Source organism: Carettochelys insculpta, chromosome 9, assembly GCF_033958435.1.
Source record: "Carettochelys insculpta isolate YL-2023 chromosome 9, ASM3395843v1, whole genome shotgun sequence".
In the NCBI taxonomy this organism is placed as follows: domain Eukaryota; kingdom Metazoa; phylum Chordata; order Testudines; family Carettochelyidae; genus Carettochelys; species Carettochelys insculpta.
Genome location: NC_134145.1, coordinates 44321500 through 44336287, shown reverse-complemented (window position 1 = coordinate 44336287; position 14788 = coordinate 44321500). Strand labels below are relative to the sequence as shown.

The window sequence follows — 14788 nt, the reverse complement described above, 5'->3', positions numbered from 1 at the left end:
CAGGCTGTGGTGGGTTAGGTCTACTGTGCTGGTGGGGAGGGGAAGGGAGGTGGGAGCCAGTCTGCAGGCTCAGTCGGGGGGGGGGGGTGGTAAGGCTGTCACGGGGAAACAGAGGGTGGGGAGGGTCAGGCTGACGCGGGGCCAGTCTGCGGGCTGGCCGGGGGGGCGTGGTCAGGCTGCTGCAGGTTGGAGCCTCAGGGCTTGCGGGAGGTCAGACTAGGGCAGGTTGGAGCTGCTGGGAGGGGATTAGCCTTGTATTAGCAGGGGGAATTCACTCTTACAGTGAACAAAGGTAAGTAAACATGTTTCTCGTTTAAGTGAGTACTCCTTAGTAAAGTACTTGTTTATCGAGGGATGAGTGTATATCTGTCTGCAAGTCTGTTAGTTCAAGAACTCCTCCTAAATGCTAAGAGCTAGGACCACCAAATTTGGTATACAGCTACCTTTTATAACACCACAAGCTGAGGGTTTCGTTGTGCCAGGAAAATGGGATACGCTAGGAATGAGATTGCTTCTCATAAAACCATACAGAAAAGAGAATCAACCCCAAGCCTTCCACCACCCCCTGGAGCACTTTAGGGAGGAGGTGGTAGTGGTGGTGATGCTGAAGGCCCCCTCTTTCCCAAATTGCCTCAGGATACATAAAACCATGCAGAAAAGAAACACTCACCAGGCAGGTGAAAGGAAAGTCCTCCCCCCACCATCCAGGACTACCCAGCCTCAAGTCTCCCAGCCCCCCAGTGCCAATTGATGTTTCCCCACACAATTCCTATAGGTAAATTGTTGGCTCATCCCCTTTGTCAGGGAGCCAGGGGAAGTGCTCAGTTTGCTGCATTCCTCACCAGCTGGGGAGTGCAGAGGTTAGACAAACCTGGACCTGCCCCAGTTGGAAGACAAACACCCTTCCCCAAGCTGTGCCTGCTGGAGCTGCAACAGCCCTCGAGAGGCATGTCTCACCTGGATTGAAAGCTGCTGCAGTGCGGGAGGACTAAGGAAGTCCTCTCTCCACAGGGCAGCTTGCATACTGAACTTCTCATCCCCAGCCCCATATCAGAGCAACGATTTCAATGAAGCATGTGCATTTTCATTGTATTTTTTAAACCCCAAAATTAATTGAGTGAGGACCCAAGCAATCCTAGGTAAATAATTCTAAGTAATTAAATAAAAGACAAAACACATTTGCTGTAGTACACAGCAAAAGAGAGATCCAATATTAACCTGGAAACCAGGAAGCTCATACCTACTAATGAAATATTTTGCCAACAAGCTGTTAGTCTCCACTGCATGAGCAAGGTAAATACAGCATGACAGTCAGTGTTCACATTTTGGTGTTCATAATGTATTATTGCAAAGGAAACAAGTGCATCTATTCTGTAATTATAGGTGATTTTTTCCAGTCCTTTTAAAGATATTTAAGCAAGCATACACAATGTTATAGTACAGACAAACCGCAAAAAGATTTAAGAAGCTATATTGTAATACAACAAAGGTTTCAAGATTCATTTTTATGGAGTTACCATCTGGGGCTGTATGGAAAACCAGGGCACACAGAGTGCATTGTAATTCCCATGCAAGCACATGCATGCAGCCATTATACTTCAAGTTAGTACAAAGACAAGCAGAAAGAAGGTAAGATAGATAACCTATCCATCATTGCTACACAGCTTCAAAGGCAAGTGTTTGCCAGCCAGTTGTTTTGCCAACACTGCGTACTGTAGCTGGCAGTACTGCTCTTTCCTGGAAAAGCCAAACTATTCCCCACCTCTCGCAGTGATGGCACGCAGGTTCAGGAACTCACCACGCAGCTGATAGTACTTTTCACATCCCCAGTATACAGGACAATTGGAGAGTAAATGTATATACACACCAACAGTATGAATATACCTCCATACATGGTGGGTGACAAAGAGAACACTATGGTGATATGCAGCACAGAATAAAAGTTCAATAATGTTAGGCATTCCAGCTGTCTCTGGCCCTAAAACTTATTCTCCTTTGTCAATCCCTTATTGCAGTTTGCTTATACTAGGGGCCCTTGCCCTCATCCTTCCAGATGTTCTCTGCTAACAATTTACTCCCACAGGTTGACTGGTGGTCAACTCATTGACTAGTTAAGGACAGATACCTAAGCTTTAAGGGACCTTTTTCTTTGATCGTGCCTTCATTCTTTTGACACTTTTCTGGTCTTTGTCTTATGATAGGATGTGTCACAAAGATCACAACAGATGCACATGCCATCAACTTATAATTATAAGCAAGATCTCATTCGCGGGCTACCTTCCCTTTGGCGATTGCAGTGGGTACCACACCTGGGGACTTTTGTTCCTGGCTGCTGGGTAATTCATACACTTTTTCCAAGAGATTCACCACATACCTTGGCACCTCCTAAACACAGAGTTATCCACACAAGACCCCTGGGAGACTGCATTCCATCTGTCACCCCCTTCTGCAGCTGGGGTGGGAGGCACACAGTGACGACCAAACCTACACGATCCACATCTTCTACGTCCCAGTCCACTGCCGCAGCCACGAACCCTTCCCTGCCGACCGGCCTCTCCGCCTAACACATCAGCGCATCCACCTGCTCCTACCTACACGTCCAGGCTCATCGTAGCCGGGTGGGGTGGAAGGGGCGCACCCTGACTAACGCAGGGCAGAAGCGCTGGAGGGATCAGTCCGTGCGACCGGGAAGCGGTGACCAGGGCCGGGACGCTGAAATGTGTAGCTGCGGCAGCTGACTCCAGGCGAGGCGGCACGAGCCATTGGGAGACGAGCCCTGGTTTCCTCAGCGGCGAAGCAAAGACACACCCCGGACGAGGCGGTGGCCGTTTCCCTCATTAACGGCGGGAGTCCCCGCTCGCCTCGCCCAGGCGGCTGCCAGCAGTCGCGTCTTCCCGCCCTGCCCAAGCCCAGGGACCACGTCACACCAACTTCCCCTCGGCGTCCTGCAAAGGGCCGGCCGTTACCTCAGCTACCTTCCCGGCGAGCTCGAGCTCGAGCTCGAGCTCGTGCTCGTGCTCCTGCAGCAACGCCCCCAGGGCCGGCAACGTCCCAGCCCCGCCTCTGAGCTCCCGCGGGCCCGGGAGGGACGGAGGTAGGCAGCGCCCCCACTCGGCTCCCCCGCCCCTCGTTTCCATTCCGGCGGCTGCGCCGTCCCCCGGCCCCGGCGCGGCCAGGGAGGGGCCTGAGCGGAGGCGCTGCCGAGCTGCGATTGGCGGAGCCGCTTGACAACCGCAGTCGGGGAGCCGGAGCCGTAGGGCCGGGACAGACGCGGACCAGACCCCCTTATTCCCGGGACCCGCCGCCATTTTGCACCCCTCCCATCCGCTCCGTGCGTCCCAGACCCGGCTCCGGTGGGTCTCCGCTGGCGCGGGGGAGCAGCCCCAGGCTTGGTGCCGGGGAGGCCTGGCTGCCTGGGAGAGCCACGGGGGAGGAGAGTGGCTGCGGGCGGGGGCCTGTCAGAGAAGGGGGAGAAGAGAGTCCGGGGCGGGCGGGATGAGAGCGGGAGCCCTGAAGGGGGAGCCCCGGGGATGGCAGGGCCCCTGGCCTGACGGGGGAGGGGGCAGGCGGTGCTGGAGGACGAGGCTAGATGACAGCCTGGCTGCTTTGATGCTGGTTTGGCCAGAGCCGGTTCATCCCCTACCCCTCCCCAGCCCGTCCCCGTTATCCTCCGCCCCGCGCGCGGTGCTCTCCCCGGTCTGCGGCTCGCGGAAGCTGTGCGTTTCCCTCGGCAATAGCCGGGATCCCGTGGTTCTCTAGCCTGATTTCTGGTTGTGATCCTGGCATCTCAGGGCCGCTTTCCCTTTGTTGTGGCGTCCGCAGGCACGTCCCCCACAGTTCGGTGTCTTGGACATAAGACGAGTCGACTCCTACTATGCGGGTTTACAGGGACAAGATGCTGCTTCCTTTCTGCCTTTAGTGCTGACACATGGGATGTGTAAATATGCTGCGCTAAACCCTGATATTTAAGAACCACAATCTCAGTGTGAAATCCCACATGTTCTTAGTCCTTCTGAGTAAACGTTATGGAATATTCTCCGTGTCATGATGCTGTTTAAGTCCCGGGGTTTGAGTAGCAAAAAGGAGAAAATACTCTTACATCTGGGGTAAAAAAGGAATGAAGTATGCTGATGTGTAAAAGTGATGCACCAGTGACAGAAAATGTTAGCTACTTGCTAGATTGTTTTATTTTTAGTAAAAGTTGTTTCCTTTTCCCTCTTTACCACAATATATAGGGTTGCAGGGTTTAATTTCACTTTCTTTTGTTTTGTTTTGTTTTGTTTTTTGCCATCCAGACACTTCTCTGAATAATATGTATGTATAATCTAGACAAAGAACATTAAGGATGTAAAAGAAATAAATACAAGGAAATCTGGCAGTCAGGCACCAAACATAGTAAGTTAAATTTTAATTAAATATGGTATATGGCATCTCTCTACACTGGGCCATGGAGCACCTCCTAATGGCCTGTAAAATGAAACCCTGTGATGTTATCCTTGGGTATGGAGGAAGAGTACGGTGCGTGGTAGAATCTTAATTTTAACAACTGATCGTCAGAATGGGAAAAATGTTAAACCAGTGAGGTAAATCCTGTTCATTCGGGGGCCAATTAAGGGGGAAATGCATTGCATAATTGCTCCTTATACACAGGGTTTTTAAATTAAAATCTTAGTATCTGTATTGTAGTGTAGTTCACATGATTTTTAAAATTTTATGACAGTGAGAGTCCTGAAGGGGGAGCCAGATAGTAGAGGGAGGGTGAGACAACAGCTTGGCTGCTTTGATGCTGCTTTGGCAAGAGCCCATTCATCTTCCAGCTCTCCTACCCTGTCCCAGACAGACTCCGGTATCGTACAGTCTGAGTGTCGTGTGTGTTCCCGGTCTGTGGCCAGCAGATGCATTGTCCCTAAGGCCTAAATGATCTTTAGTGATTTCCAACCTACATAATTCCATTTCTTGGGAATTAATTCAGATAAAAACTTGGCCCATAGAATGTATCCTGAATTTATTTGCTTTTCTTTAGGGCTTCTTATAATTTTTGAAGACAATGAAAATGTAGCCACAGGTTACTGACTTGGGCCCAGATTGTGAAATGAAATCTGCATTGATAGACTCTTGTGCTCACATGGAAATTATTGCAGAGTCAGGCAATGATTCTCTAGAATGAGTAAAAAATGTGTCTAATATTTCATATCAAGATGTGAACCCTTTTATTATTTTTTATTTAAATGTTTTTTTCTCTTTATTACTACTTACTGAGCTCAAATTATTCAGGCTGCAATTATTATTTTAATGGAGTATTTTCAGAAGTGTCTGCAAGTTAAAATGGTTTACAGCAAGTGATTTACACCTGTTAAGAAAACAAGACTTACGAATGTATATTGCTCTTCTGTGTACAAAAATTTATGTGGACATTATAGAAATATCTGTAGTATGCAGAAAAAATACAAAAGAAATATGTTGGAGGTCTTTTGGAGTTATAACTTCGTGCACAAATTGAAGGGTGAATATTCTGTCTTGCAAAATCCTCTGCAAATTAAGAACATGTTTTTGTTAATTGTATATTTCTAAATAACTGTTGCTTAGAAGCAGTTCAAACATCCATTATTTTGGACTTTCAAATTTGATTGTGTTCTAAGGGCTTTAACATTGCTTTAGAAATGCATTGTTATTTCAAATGAATAGAACAATTTTTAATAACTCCCTTATGAATTTCTTTAAGTAAATTGTGTTAAAAAGCCATAGATACAAGGTTGCACAGTTGGTGTTCCCATTCTATTTATCTGCAACCTGTACAGAACATTTAAGTTTAAATTACACCCCCAAGAATAGATGTTTCCTGATTTTTTTTTTTTTTTTTACTCCCCTTCTGATACTTACAACACTCTGGTTTTGGTTTGTTGTTTTACATTTTTTTAAAGAAAATCCGAAAGCTTGGTGTATAATTGCAAAGAAAGAATTTTTAAACTTCTAGCCCTGCACCTCAGTCCTTCTGGAGTATTAGTGGTTGATCAAATAAGGTCATTGGTGACGTCATGTGCCATATGTGCTGGCAATACAGGGTAACAAGATGCAGCTTGAACTCTAACCATCAATTTTCTTGCTGCTCTGTGTTCATAGCTATAATGTTTTCAAAATCCTATGTGTAAACACACATCTCACACGATCCTGTGTGCACACCTCTGCATTTTTTACACTGCATACTTTATAACTGCATGGGCTTATCTACACTAGCCCCCTCCTTTGAAGGGGGAGTTTAAACAAGCCAGATCGGAGAATAGCAATATTAAATGTTGAGTCTGTTCTGGTATGGGTATGGTCTGAAAAAGTGGGTCTGTCCCACGAAAGCTCATTTTGTTACTGAAATTATTTTGTTAGTCTTTAAAGTGCTACTTGACTGCTTTTTTGTTTTGATAGTGTATAGACTGGCATGGCTCTCTCTCTGTTACTACTCCCAAAACGTTTTGGGAGTAAGGGAACTTGGAAGTTGCGTGGGTACTTTGAAGTGCTTGCGGCTACACTGCTTGCCGACACTTCAAAGTTAGCAACTTAGAAGTTCACATGGCGGGAATTATGCTAATGAGGTGCTTTATATGCAGCGCGGCACCTCATTGCTATTGTCCGATCTGGCTTATTTACATGCCCACTTCGAAGGAGGGGGCTAGTGTCAGTGAACCCTAAAATGCATGTGAGTGTAGTAAATCTTTCTTGTTACCCTTAAAAACCTTCAATTAAATGAAAGCTCTCCTGTAGTAGATCTCCCATTTATTTCTAGTTCATTGTCATTGGACTAGCAATTTTGCAGTATCTGTCTCATCTATGATTTCAGACAGAGTCATGTTAGCAAATTTCCGAGCATATTGCATCTTTTCCTTAGAAATTCAGTGTCCCAAAACAGGTAGCATTTTTGGCCTCGTTATAAAAAATACAACCAAAACTGATAATCTTGATCCACTGAAATTGTTAGTTTACTTATCTCTAAAGCTATACAGCACAATTACTCTTCTGTAGCCCCAATCTAGAAACATTTTATAGCTGTAGAACTTGATACTTGCATTCAAAGATCCAAATTACTTGTGTGGGTCATTAATAGTTTTACATGTTGTAGTGCCATAGAATTCTCTTGAATTACTTTGTAGAAAAAGGGCTGTTCCTGGCTTACAGCTGGCTGTCTTCTGTGCTAGTAGCTTGTCTTAGTGTGACAGTCATTAGATCTCTCACTTAAGCTATGTCTGCACCACAGAGATCTTTCAAAAGAAGCCCTTCCGGAAGATCTCTTCTGAAGGAACTTCTTTCAAAAGAGAGTGTCCACACACAAAAAAGCAGATCAAAAGAGCAATTGGCTTTTTCAAAAGAGAATCCACACAGCCCCCGCGCTTTTGGAAGACTGGGCCGGGGATTGAAAAATCAGGCCCCATGAGGACTGTTCTTTTGAAAAACAGGGCCTGCGGAACATCTACGCATGTTTTCTTTCAAAAGAAGTTTTCGAAAGGGGACGCTCTTCCTGAAACAGGAAAGGAAGAGCAATTTTGAAAGGAGCATTTCTTTCTTTCGATTTACTTTAGAAAGAACACGTTTTGTGTCTAGATGCTCCACGGGATGTTTCGAAAGAGCCCCCTTCTTTTGAAAAAGCTTTCAAAGGAACTTGCTAATGTAGATGCAGCCTTAAAGTAATTGTACTTCCAAGAATGTTGTAGTATGTTATGTTGTGTCTGCATTAATAAGGTGTGTAAATAGTTAACTGTAATGTAGTTGTAGAAAGTGTGTAGAGCCTGGCCTTCTGCTTAGTTTTAATCTGTGATGCCATCCAACCCAATAGAAGTCCAAAATAAATGCATCATTGCTCATCTGAAGGTTTTTATTCTGCATGAAATGTACTAGTAATACCCTGTTGAAGAGACTATTTTAAGAAACTAGTTTTAACTGACTCCAAGGAAATTATTTAAAATTCAGTACGAATCATAATATCATAAAACATAGTAAAAGACAAACCTGAAATATACAGTCTTACTTCAGAAAATGTGGTTAGGGATTCAGGTATTAATGTTTAAAGATTACAGTGGGTATTTTGATATAGTTGAAAGTTTCCTACTTCTCTCCGAAAGGCTATGACTAGATTATTTTGTAGGACCAGAAAGTCTTTCACAGTCGTAGAAAGACAATTTAGAATAATGATGAAAGAAGAACAGCTGTTGGCAATAGGGAGGGAATGATATCTTACTGCACAACAGCTTTTTGAAGCAAACACAAAAGTATGTAATGCTGTTTATTTCCATTATTTACGTAAAAAGTTCTGTAAGCCACCTGACTCTTAATTTTTTCTTTCTTTTCTGCTGATAGCGTAGGCTTAAATAATGGTGATTGCTTGTTGTTGGAGTCACCAGCATATTTAATGACTGTGACTAAAATATGAATTAAAACTAGTCACGTTTAAACAGAAGGCAAACTATTCTAGCTGGCATGACCAAAAATGCAGTCTTACAAAATAAACTAGGCAGTTAACTAATTCATTTTTCAGTCAAGTGTTCCTGGTGGGGTGGGGGGAATCATTTAAAATAGACTGTCAGAGAGCTGGAGGAGGTATATGGAAAATGCTATGATTTAAGTGGAATGACAAAAAGTTCTGAGTTCTCATGTTAGACTTGAGCAGGTTAAGTTTACTGTGAGCAATGAGAGCTTTCAAATTCAAATGTGTGTTATTTGAATTTTTTTCTTGACTGTCCCTGGTAAATAGTTCATCTGTTCACTCGTAACAGATTTTACTTGGAAAAATCAAGCTAAAATGATTATTTAAACTTGACATAGCTAACTTCTTTTAATTTTTAGTTATTGCCTTTTATTATTTTTCAATATTTTCCAAAGTGGAAGTATTACCAATTACCTGCTGCTAAGTGGAGCCCCTCTACATTAAAAGTGTTTCATATTTTAGATATGTCTATCGTATTTTTTGTCATTCTTGAAATAATGAGGAAAAAAGTAAAGCCCTCCCTACTTCAGGCAACTTTTTTCATCTTACTCTCTCTGGTTGTTTTCTTACTCATATTTCTCTTCTTCCTCATCAACCCCTTGTCCTCTGCAGACCAGCCTCCTGTCACTCGTCCCCTCTTTTCCTGGACAGTCTGGTGGCTTCAGCTCTTGAGAGTAGTTTCACTTTCCTTTCTTTTGTTGCCTGCTGCTTTTAGGATAACTCTGTACAAGCAGTCCTCAAACTTGATTGCGCTGTGACATTTTGACAACAAAAAATGACTACATGATCCCAGGAGGGACTGGGCCTACTTGAGTTCTGCCATCATAAGCTAAGGGCCAAAGCTGAAGCGCAAAGGGTGCAGGGGCATGGGCTTCTGCTTCATTGCAAGGCAGAGGCGTTTGGGCTTAAGTCCTGCACCCTAGCAAGTCCAACACCAGCCTTGACAACCCCATTGACCCACTGTGGGTTCCACAAGCTTGAGAACCCCTAGTCTATACTACACTAGGGAATGGGCCTCTGAGCCTGAGTAGATGCAGTTGGGCTAATGGGACTCAAAATATTAGTCTGGATGTTGAAGCTTTTGCAGAGCATCTGTGGACAACCAGGGAGCCATGTACGCTTGAGTGCCTAAGGTCCATGTCCAAGTTGCTGTTTAGTCCTCCCTACAGGCTGGGAGGTGCGCTGCTGCTGCAGTTTAGATATATCCTTGCAGCTTGCTCTAGGCTCCTCTTTACAATGAAGAGCTCTTGAAAAGATGGTACTATGCAAGTACAAGTCTTCTACAGAATACCAACAAGTGCCAAGTGGAAAATGTTTTGGGAGCCATTGTTCTAGAGTCAGATTTTCCAAGGTGTTGAGAACCCTCAACCCTAACTGATATGCAAGAGACATGAGACATTTAACATGTTGCAGAAATGAGCCAGGATACAACTGGGTAATCACAGTTTTAGGATCAAGTCTGAGTTATGGTTGCACGCTCAAATGTATGAGGGTGATTTCCTAAATCCCACTAATCAATTTTGGAATACAGTATTACAATATTCAGAGTTGTCAAAACAAACATATGTTTGCAATCTCTGATTAACAGCATTTGATGACAAGGTATAAGACAAGATATTGACCATATTACTTACATTGTTTTTTCTTTTTAGGCTGCCATCATGACGGCTGAAGAAACAGTGAATGTAAAAGAAGTTGAAATAATTAAACTAATCTTAGATTTCCTGAACTCGAAGAAACTTCATATCAGTATGCTGGCTCTTGAGAAAGAAAGTGGAGTCATTAATGGCCTGTTCTCAGATGACATGCTTTTTCTGAGGTAGAAATTTTTATGTAATTTGTACAACATAAAGTAACTTAATATCTGTTGGCCATGTGTTCACAAAGCTAAAAAAATTGACTGCCATGAAAAGTGTGGAAACATTTTTGCTATAACCATTCTCTCTTCAAGTACTGTGTCTCCATTGTAAATTGTCTTGTCTGTAGCATTTAAACACTTAGGATGTTGGTGGGCTTTTAAAATATCCTGAGAGGCTCATAAAAATGTAAAATATTTTGATAAAATATTCTGGTAACTCAGTCTGATGAGCTGTCTATCTTTGGTATGGTTGCCACTTGCCAGGTGAATATGGCTCTTGAGCCACATGAAGCTCTTGGAGCCTTCAAAATTTAGGCTCCCTTGCTCCTTCACCCTCCCTGCTGGCCAGATGCTGCATCCACCCTTGCTCCTGCACCTTCCCCCGTGGTCAGACACCTACTCCCAGCCTGCTCTTGCCCTCTCTCTCCTGGACAGACCTCCTCCCCCCAGCCTACTCCTGCATCGTTCCTCCTGGCCAGACTCTGCACCCACCTTTGGTCCTGATCTCACCTCCTGGCCAGACACTCCACCCCCAGCCCACTGCAGCACCTCATCTGCCTTCCAGACCTCCCACGCTTAGTCCTTGCCTACACCTTCCCACCTTCCAGATGCTCCACTCCCAGACCCTCACACCCTTCCAGACACCCCACCCTTAGCCTGCTCCTGCACCCTCCTTCCTGGCTGGACCTCCACTCCCAGCCTGCTCCAGACCCCCACCGTAAACTCCATACCTATCCCACTGCCTGGCAACCCCCTTCCATGCACTGACCCCCTCATTTTTGGCCTCTGAGCTGTGGGGGAGCTCACAAAATCTACTGACCCTGGGACCTCAAAAGAGTTAATCTGGGCTGTGGGAAGCCCTGAAACTTGGTCCTTCTTGTCTCCTCCCAACCACCACAGTAGCTCTGGAGCACCAGGGGAGTGATATATCTAAGTTGTGGGGCACAGCAGGGAGGCTTGGAGGATGTTCTTTGTCTGTTTGTTTGGGGGGATGCCTGTCACTTATGTGGGCCATGACTGATTTTTCTGTAGATCAGTGACCCCCCCAACCCAAAAAAGGTTCCCTGCCCTGCCATAAATAAAGACAACATTGAAACTTTTTTGAACAAAAATTAATATTTTTATTTAAATGAAGTTTGATAAACGACCATAATAAAGTTAGTGCCTAATCTATTTAATGATTTTGATTATTAATATTTCCATTCTTACCATTAGAGACACCCCCTGAAGTTATAGTTCCAGTAGCCTAATATGAATAGTTTAGTATTTAAGGTGTTTAGAGATAAATGAAGATATTTTATCATCATGGGTGGCTGGCTGGTGGTCCACGGAAAGGTTTGGGCTGAGTGGGGTGGGCAACAGGGCAAAAAGTTTGAGAACCACTGCTCTAATCCTAAGATTGACATTGATCTTTAAATCAAATGTTTTCCGTAAGATGTCATCTGTCTTTCAAAAAGATGCTGAGATTTTCTCTAAGGTCTAACTCTGGAAATGGACTCTACTTATCAAAACAACATTGATGGTATATGTTGTACAGTAAAATGTTTACTGGAAGGACCTGGGGGACAACTTGTATGAAAACAGATTGCTAAATGATGCAATAAATATAGGGAAGGAATTTGTTTTGTTTGGTGGAGGAGATGGGGAAAGGTGAAGTTGTGGATGCTGGTAGCTTGGACTTGGACTATCAAAACTCTTTTTCATCTGTGGCTGAACAGATATTCCAGCCTTGTTCTTGAGCAGTTTCCCTCAGGCGAAAACTTAATAATATAGGGCTGATTACAAGTTTTAATATGAACCTAACATTTGTGGTGATTAAGTTGGGATTTTTGCTTTGCTGACAAAAACGCAAGTTTTTCTGGTAAAACTTCCTAGTGTGGACGAGCCCTCACCAGTATTGTGCTAGCAAGCATAATTACTACTTCTAAGCTATCACCATTCCCATAATAATACCTTTCAGAAGGAGAAGTGACTACTGTGCAGGCACAATAAATAGGCTTTTAATATCTCAAATTTACTAAATACATATTTGCATGATGAAGCCATTAAGCACAAATGAGGTTTATAATATATTAAGCGATTTTATAGCTTACCACAAGCATAGGAAATAATTTACGTAGCTATGCTTAAATAATATTAAATATGATCTTTAAAATCTCTTTAACATTTCATGCCCACTCCCAATTATGATGGTCTTGTGGGGCATTTAGCACATACTGCTAAAGCTAAGTAAATATGAAAGTTAGGTACATAAATTGACAAATTTTGGGCTGAGGGTCTTCATCCTTAATTCACCTGTGTTCTTAGTGATAGCAGGAGTATTCATTTAAGGTGAAATTTTCCTTTCCCTATCAAAGTTAATAGGCTTTCTGAGGGAAAACATTCTGAGGACATGAAGAAAGAGTATTTTCCCACTCAGTGGGGGATGGGGCTTAAATGCAGCCCTGCCAGCTGTTCCAATTTATTGGGTGAGGCCACAGGTTTTCTGCTTCCCTTGGAGTTTTGAGCCACCAGATCCAACTAAGATTTCCCACAAATGCTTCACTTACACATTGCTTCCTAGTATAGGGGCTACGTCCACTTTGTGTTTGTACAAGGCCTAGCACAATAGAATTTTGGGTTCTGCTGTACTGTGAATTCCCTGCTGCACAACTGTTCTGTTTGCACATGACCCCTGTAGGCAGTTACAAATTTTAGGTCTATATCCAGCATTTTTCAGGCTGTCTTCAGTCTTGTATGGTGACTTAAAATCTCATTTGTGGAGAAAGAATGAAGCATCTTGGGAGAAATCCCTATAAGCATAAAAACAGAAGATATCTGAAGAGCTCTCTTGTACCTCTTTAAATACATACATCTTATTCATTCCATTTGTCCCTTTAGAAATCAAGTATGTAACTAAAAAGGTAGTATTGAGAAAGGATTTGGGTTTGACATTTATCTCTGTTTTAAATATGCTTTGCAAAACATTAACTTTACAGAGCTCACTGGTCAGCTGTAATAAGCTATATGTAAATTTATATTTGTAAAATATAAAAGTGAAATGTCTAACTAACTAAACTGAGTTTTTTTTTTTTATAGACAGCTGATCCTTGATGGACAGTGGGATGAGGTTCTTCAGTTCATTCAGCCTCTTGAGTGTATGGAAAAATTTGATAAGAAAAGGTAAAATTATGAACTCTCAGGTAGTAGCATTATAAATCATGTGGTAAGGTGGAAACTGTCTAAGAATAAGAATATGACTTTTTAAAGTTTTTAGAAAAATAAACTGCAACTACTGAATCTGAGAACAATTTATAATTCTATTTGTAGGACTTTATAGACTTTTTCAGTCTATACATCCAGATATTTTATTTGATTTGTGCTTGATTTTTTTAAAAAATGGGATTTTTGTAGATCAAATTAGAGTAATCCAGGTATTCAAGAAAGAGTCACAACCAGTCTCCCCATTTCTCTTATGAATCAGCAATTATTTTAACATGTAATATTTTTGGAACTAAGTAGTTGGAAAAAGAAATCTTCTCCAAAGAAACAATTCTTTTATTACCTGGCTTTTCAGAGCAAAGGTTTTGCAGCTGCAGTTATCTGTGGAATGTACTAAGATCTTGTACTTCACTTCTTCTTTTGTGCAGGTTTCGCTATATAATACTGAAGCAGAAGTTTTTAGAAGCCTTGTGTGTGAACAATGCAATGTCAGCAGAAGATGAGCCTCAGCATGTAAGATTTTATACTTGGCTACATTAATTCTTTGTAAACCTCTTATTGATTGATTAGACTATGGAAATCAATAGTACGGTATTGTTGTTCTTCAAGTCTTATAGTAGGTTTTTGGTTTTTTTTTTTAGCAAAAAGTTCTTATGTATGACATAAAAAAACAACATTCTCTGAAAGTGAAGGGTTATAGTTGGGAGTAGTACTGGATGCACTCTGGGCAACTTCTGCCCATTTAATTCTAACTGAGTAACTCAAATTTCCTTTAAAATGCCTTTGCCATTACTTGATCCAATGGTGCCAAACAGTGCAGCAGTTGCATGAGGCGGGCAAATATGCAAAGTTAAACTGAAACCTCTAAATTAGTATATGTTTATGACCTAAGGCTATGTCTAGACTGTAGGGTTTTGTTGACAAAACAGCTGTTTTGTCGAGAAAACCCGGGCAGCAACCATGTTGCAAAGTGCAGTCTGTCAACAGTAAGTTAACAGAATGGAATGGTTTTGTTGACAGCTGCACCCCACTCACCATGAAGAAGAATGCCTCTGTTGAGAGAGATCTGTTGGCAAAAGGCAGGTGTGGACATTCTGGGTGACCTTCTGTTGACAGAGGCCGCCACAGTGCTACATAGGTGCCCTGGTGGACACCCTGTCCACTGCAATCAGCACTCTGATTCCTGCCTCTGGGCCTTCTTAAAGCCTCAGGGAGCCTGGGGAACCCTGTGGCAGGAAGCAGAGAGCATAAGAGCAGACATG

General features: G+C 42.9%; 1 protein-coding gene and 1 long non-coding RNA gene across 3 annotated transcripts in view; one reads left to right on the top strand and one right to left on the bottom strand.

The window, feature by feature from the left end:
• Positions 1-2876, bottom strand: part of LOC142017438 (uncharacterized) — a 47820-nt gene extending 44944 nt beyond the window's left edge. The window contains exon 1 of the long non-coding RNA XR_012646526.1: positions 2375-2876. This is a non-coding gene — a long non-coding RNA (uncharacterized LOC142017438). The remainder of the gene's footprint in view (positions 1-2374) is intronic.
• Positions 2877-3118: 242 nt separating this feature from the next.
• Positions 3119-14788, top strand: part of WDR47 (WD repeat domain 47) — a 46259-nt gene continuing 34589 nt past the window's right edge. Inside the window, exons 1-5 of one of the 2 annotated variants that reach the window (XM_075002409.1) lie at positions 3119-3353; positions 4296-4395; positions 10120-10286; positions 13404-13487; positions 13955-14039. In XM_075002409.1, coding sequence (XP_074858510.1) covers positions 10129-10286; positions 13404-13487; positions 13955-14039 — 327 coding nt within the window. In that variant the 5' untranslated portion in view covers positions 3119-3353; positions 4296-4395; positions 10120-10128. The remainder of the gene's footprint in view (positions 3354-4295; positions 4396-10119; positions 10287-13403; positions 13488-13954; positions 14040-14788) is intronic. The other variant, XM_075002410.1, reaches the window with a different exon arrangement.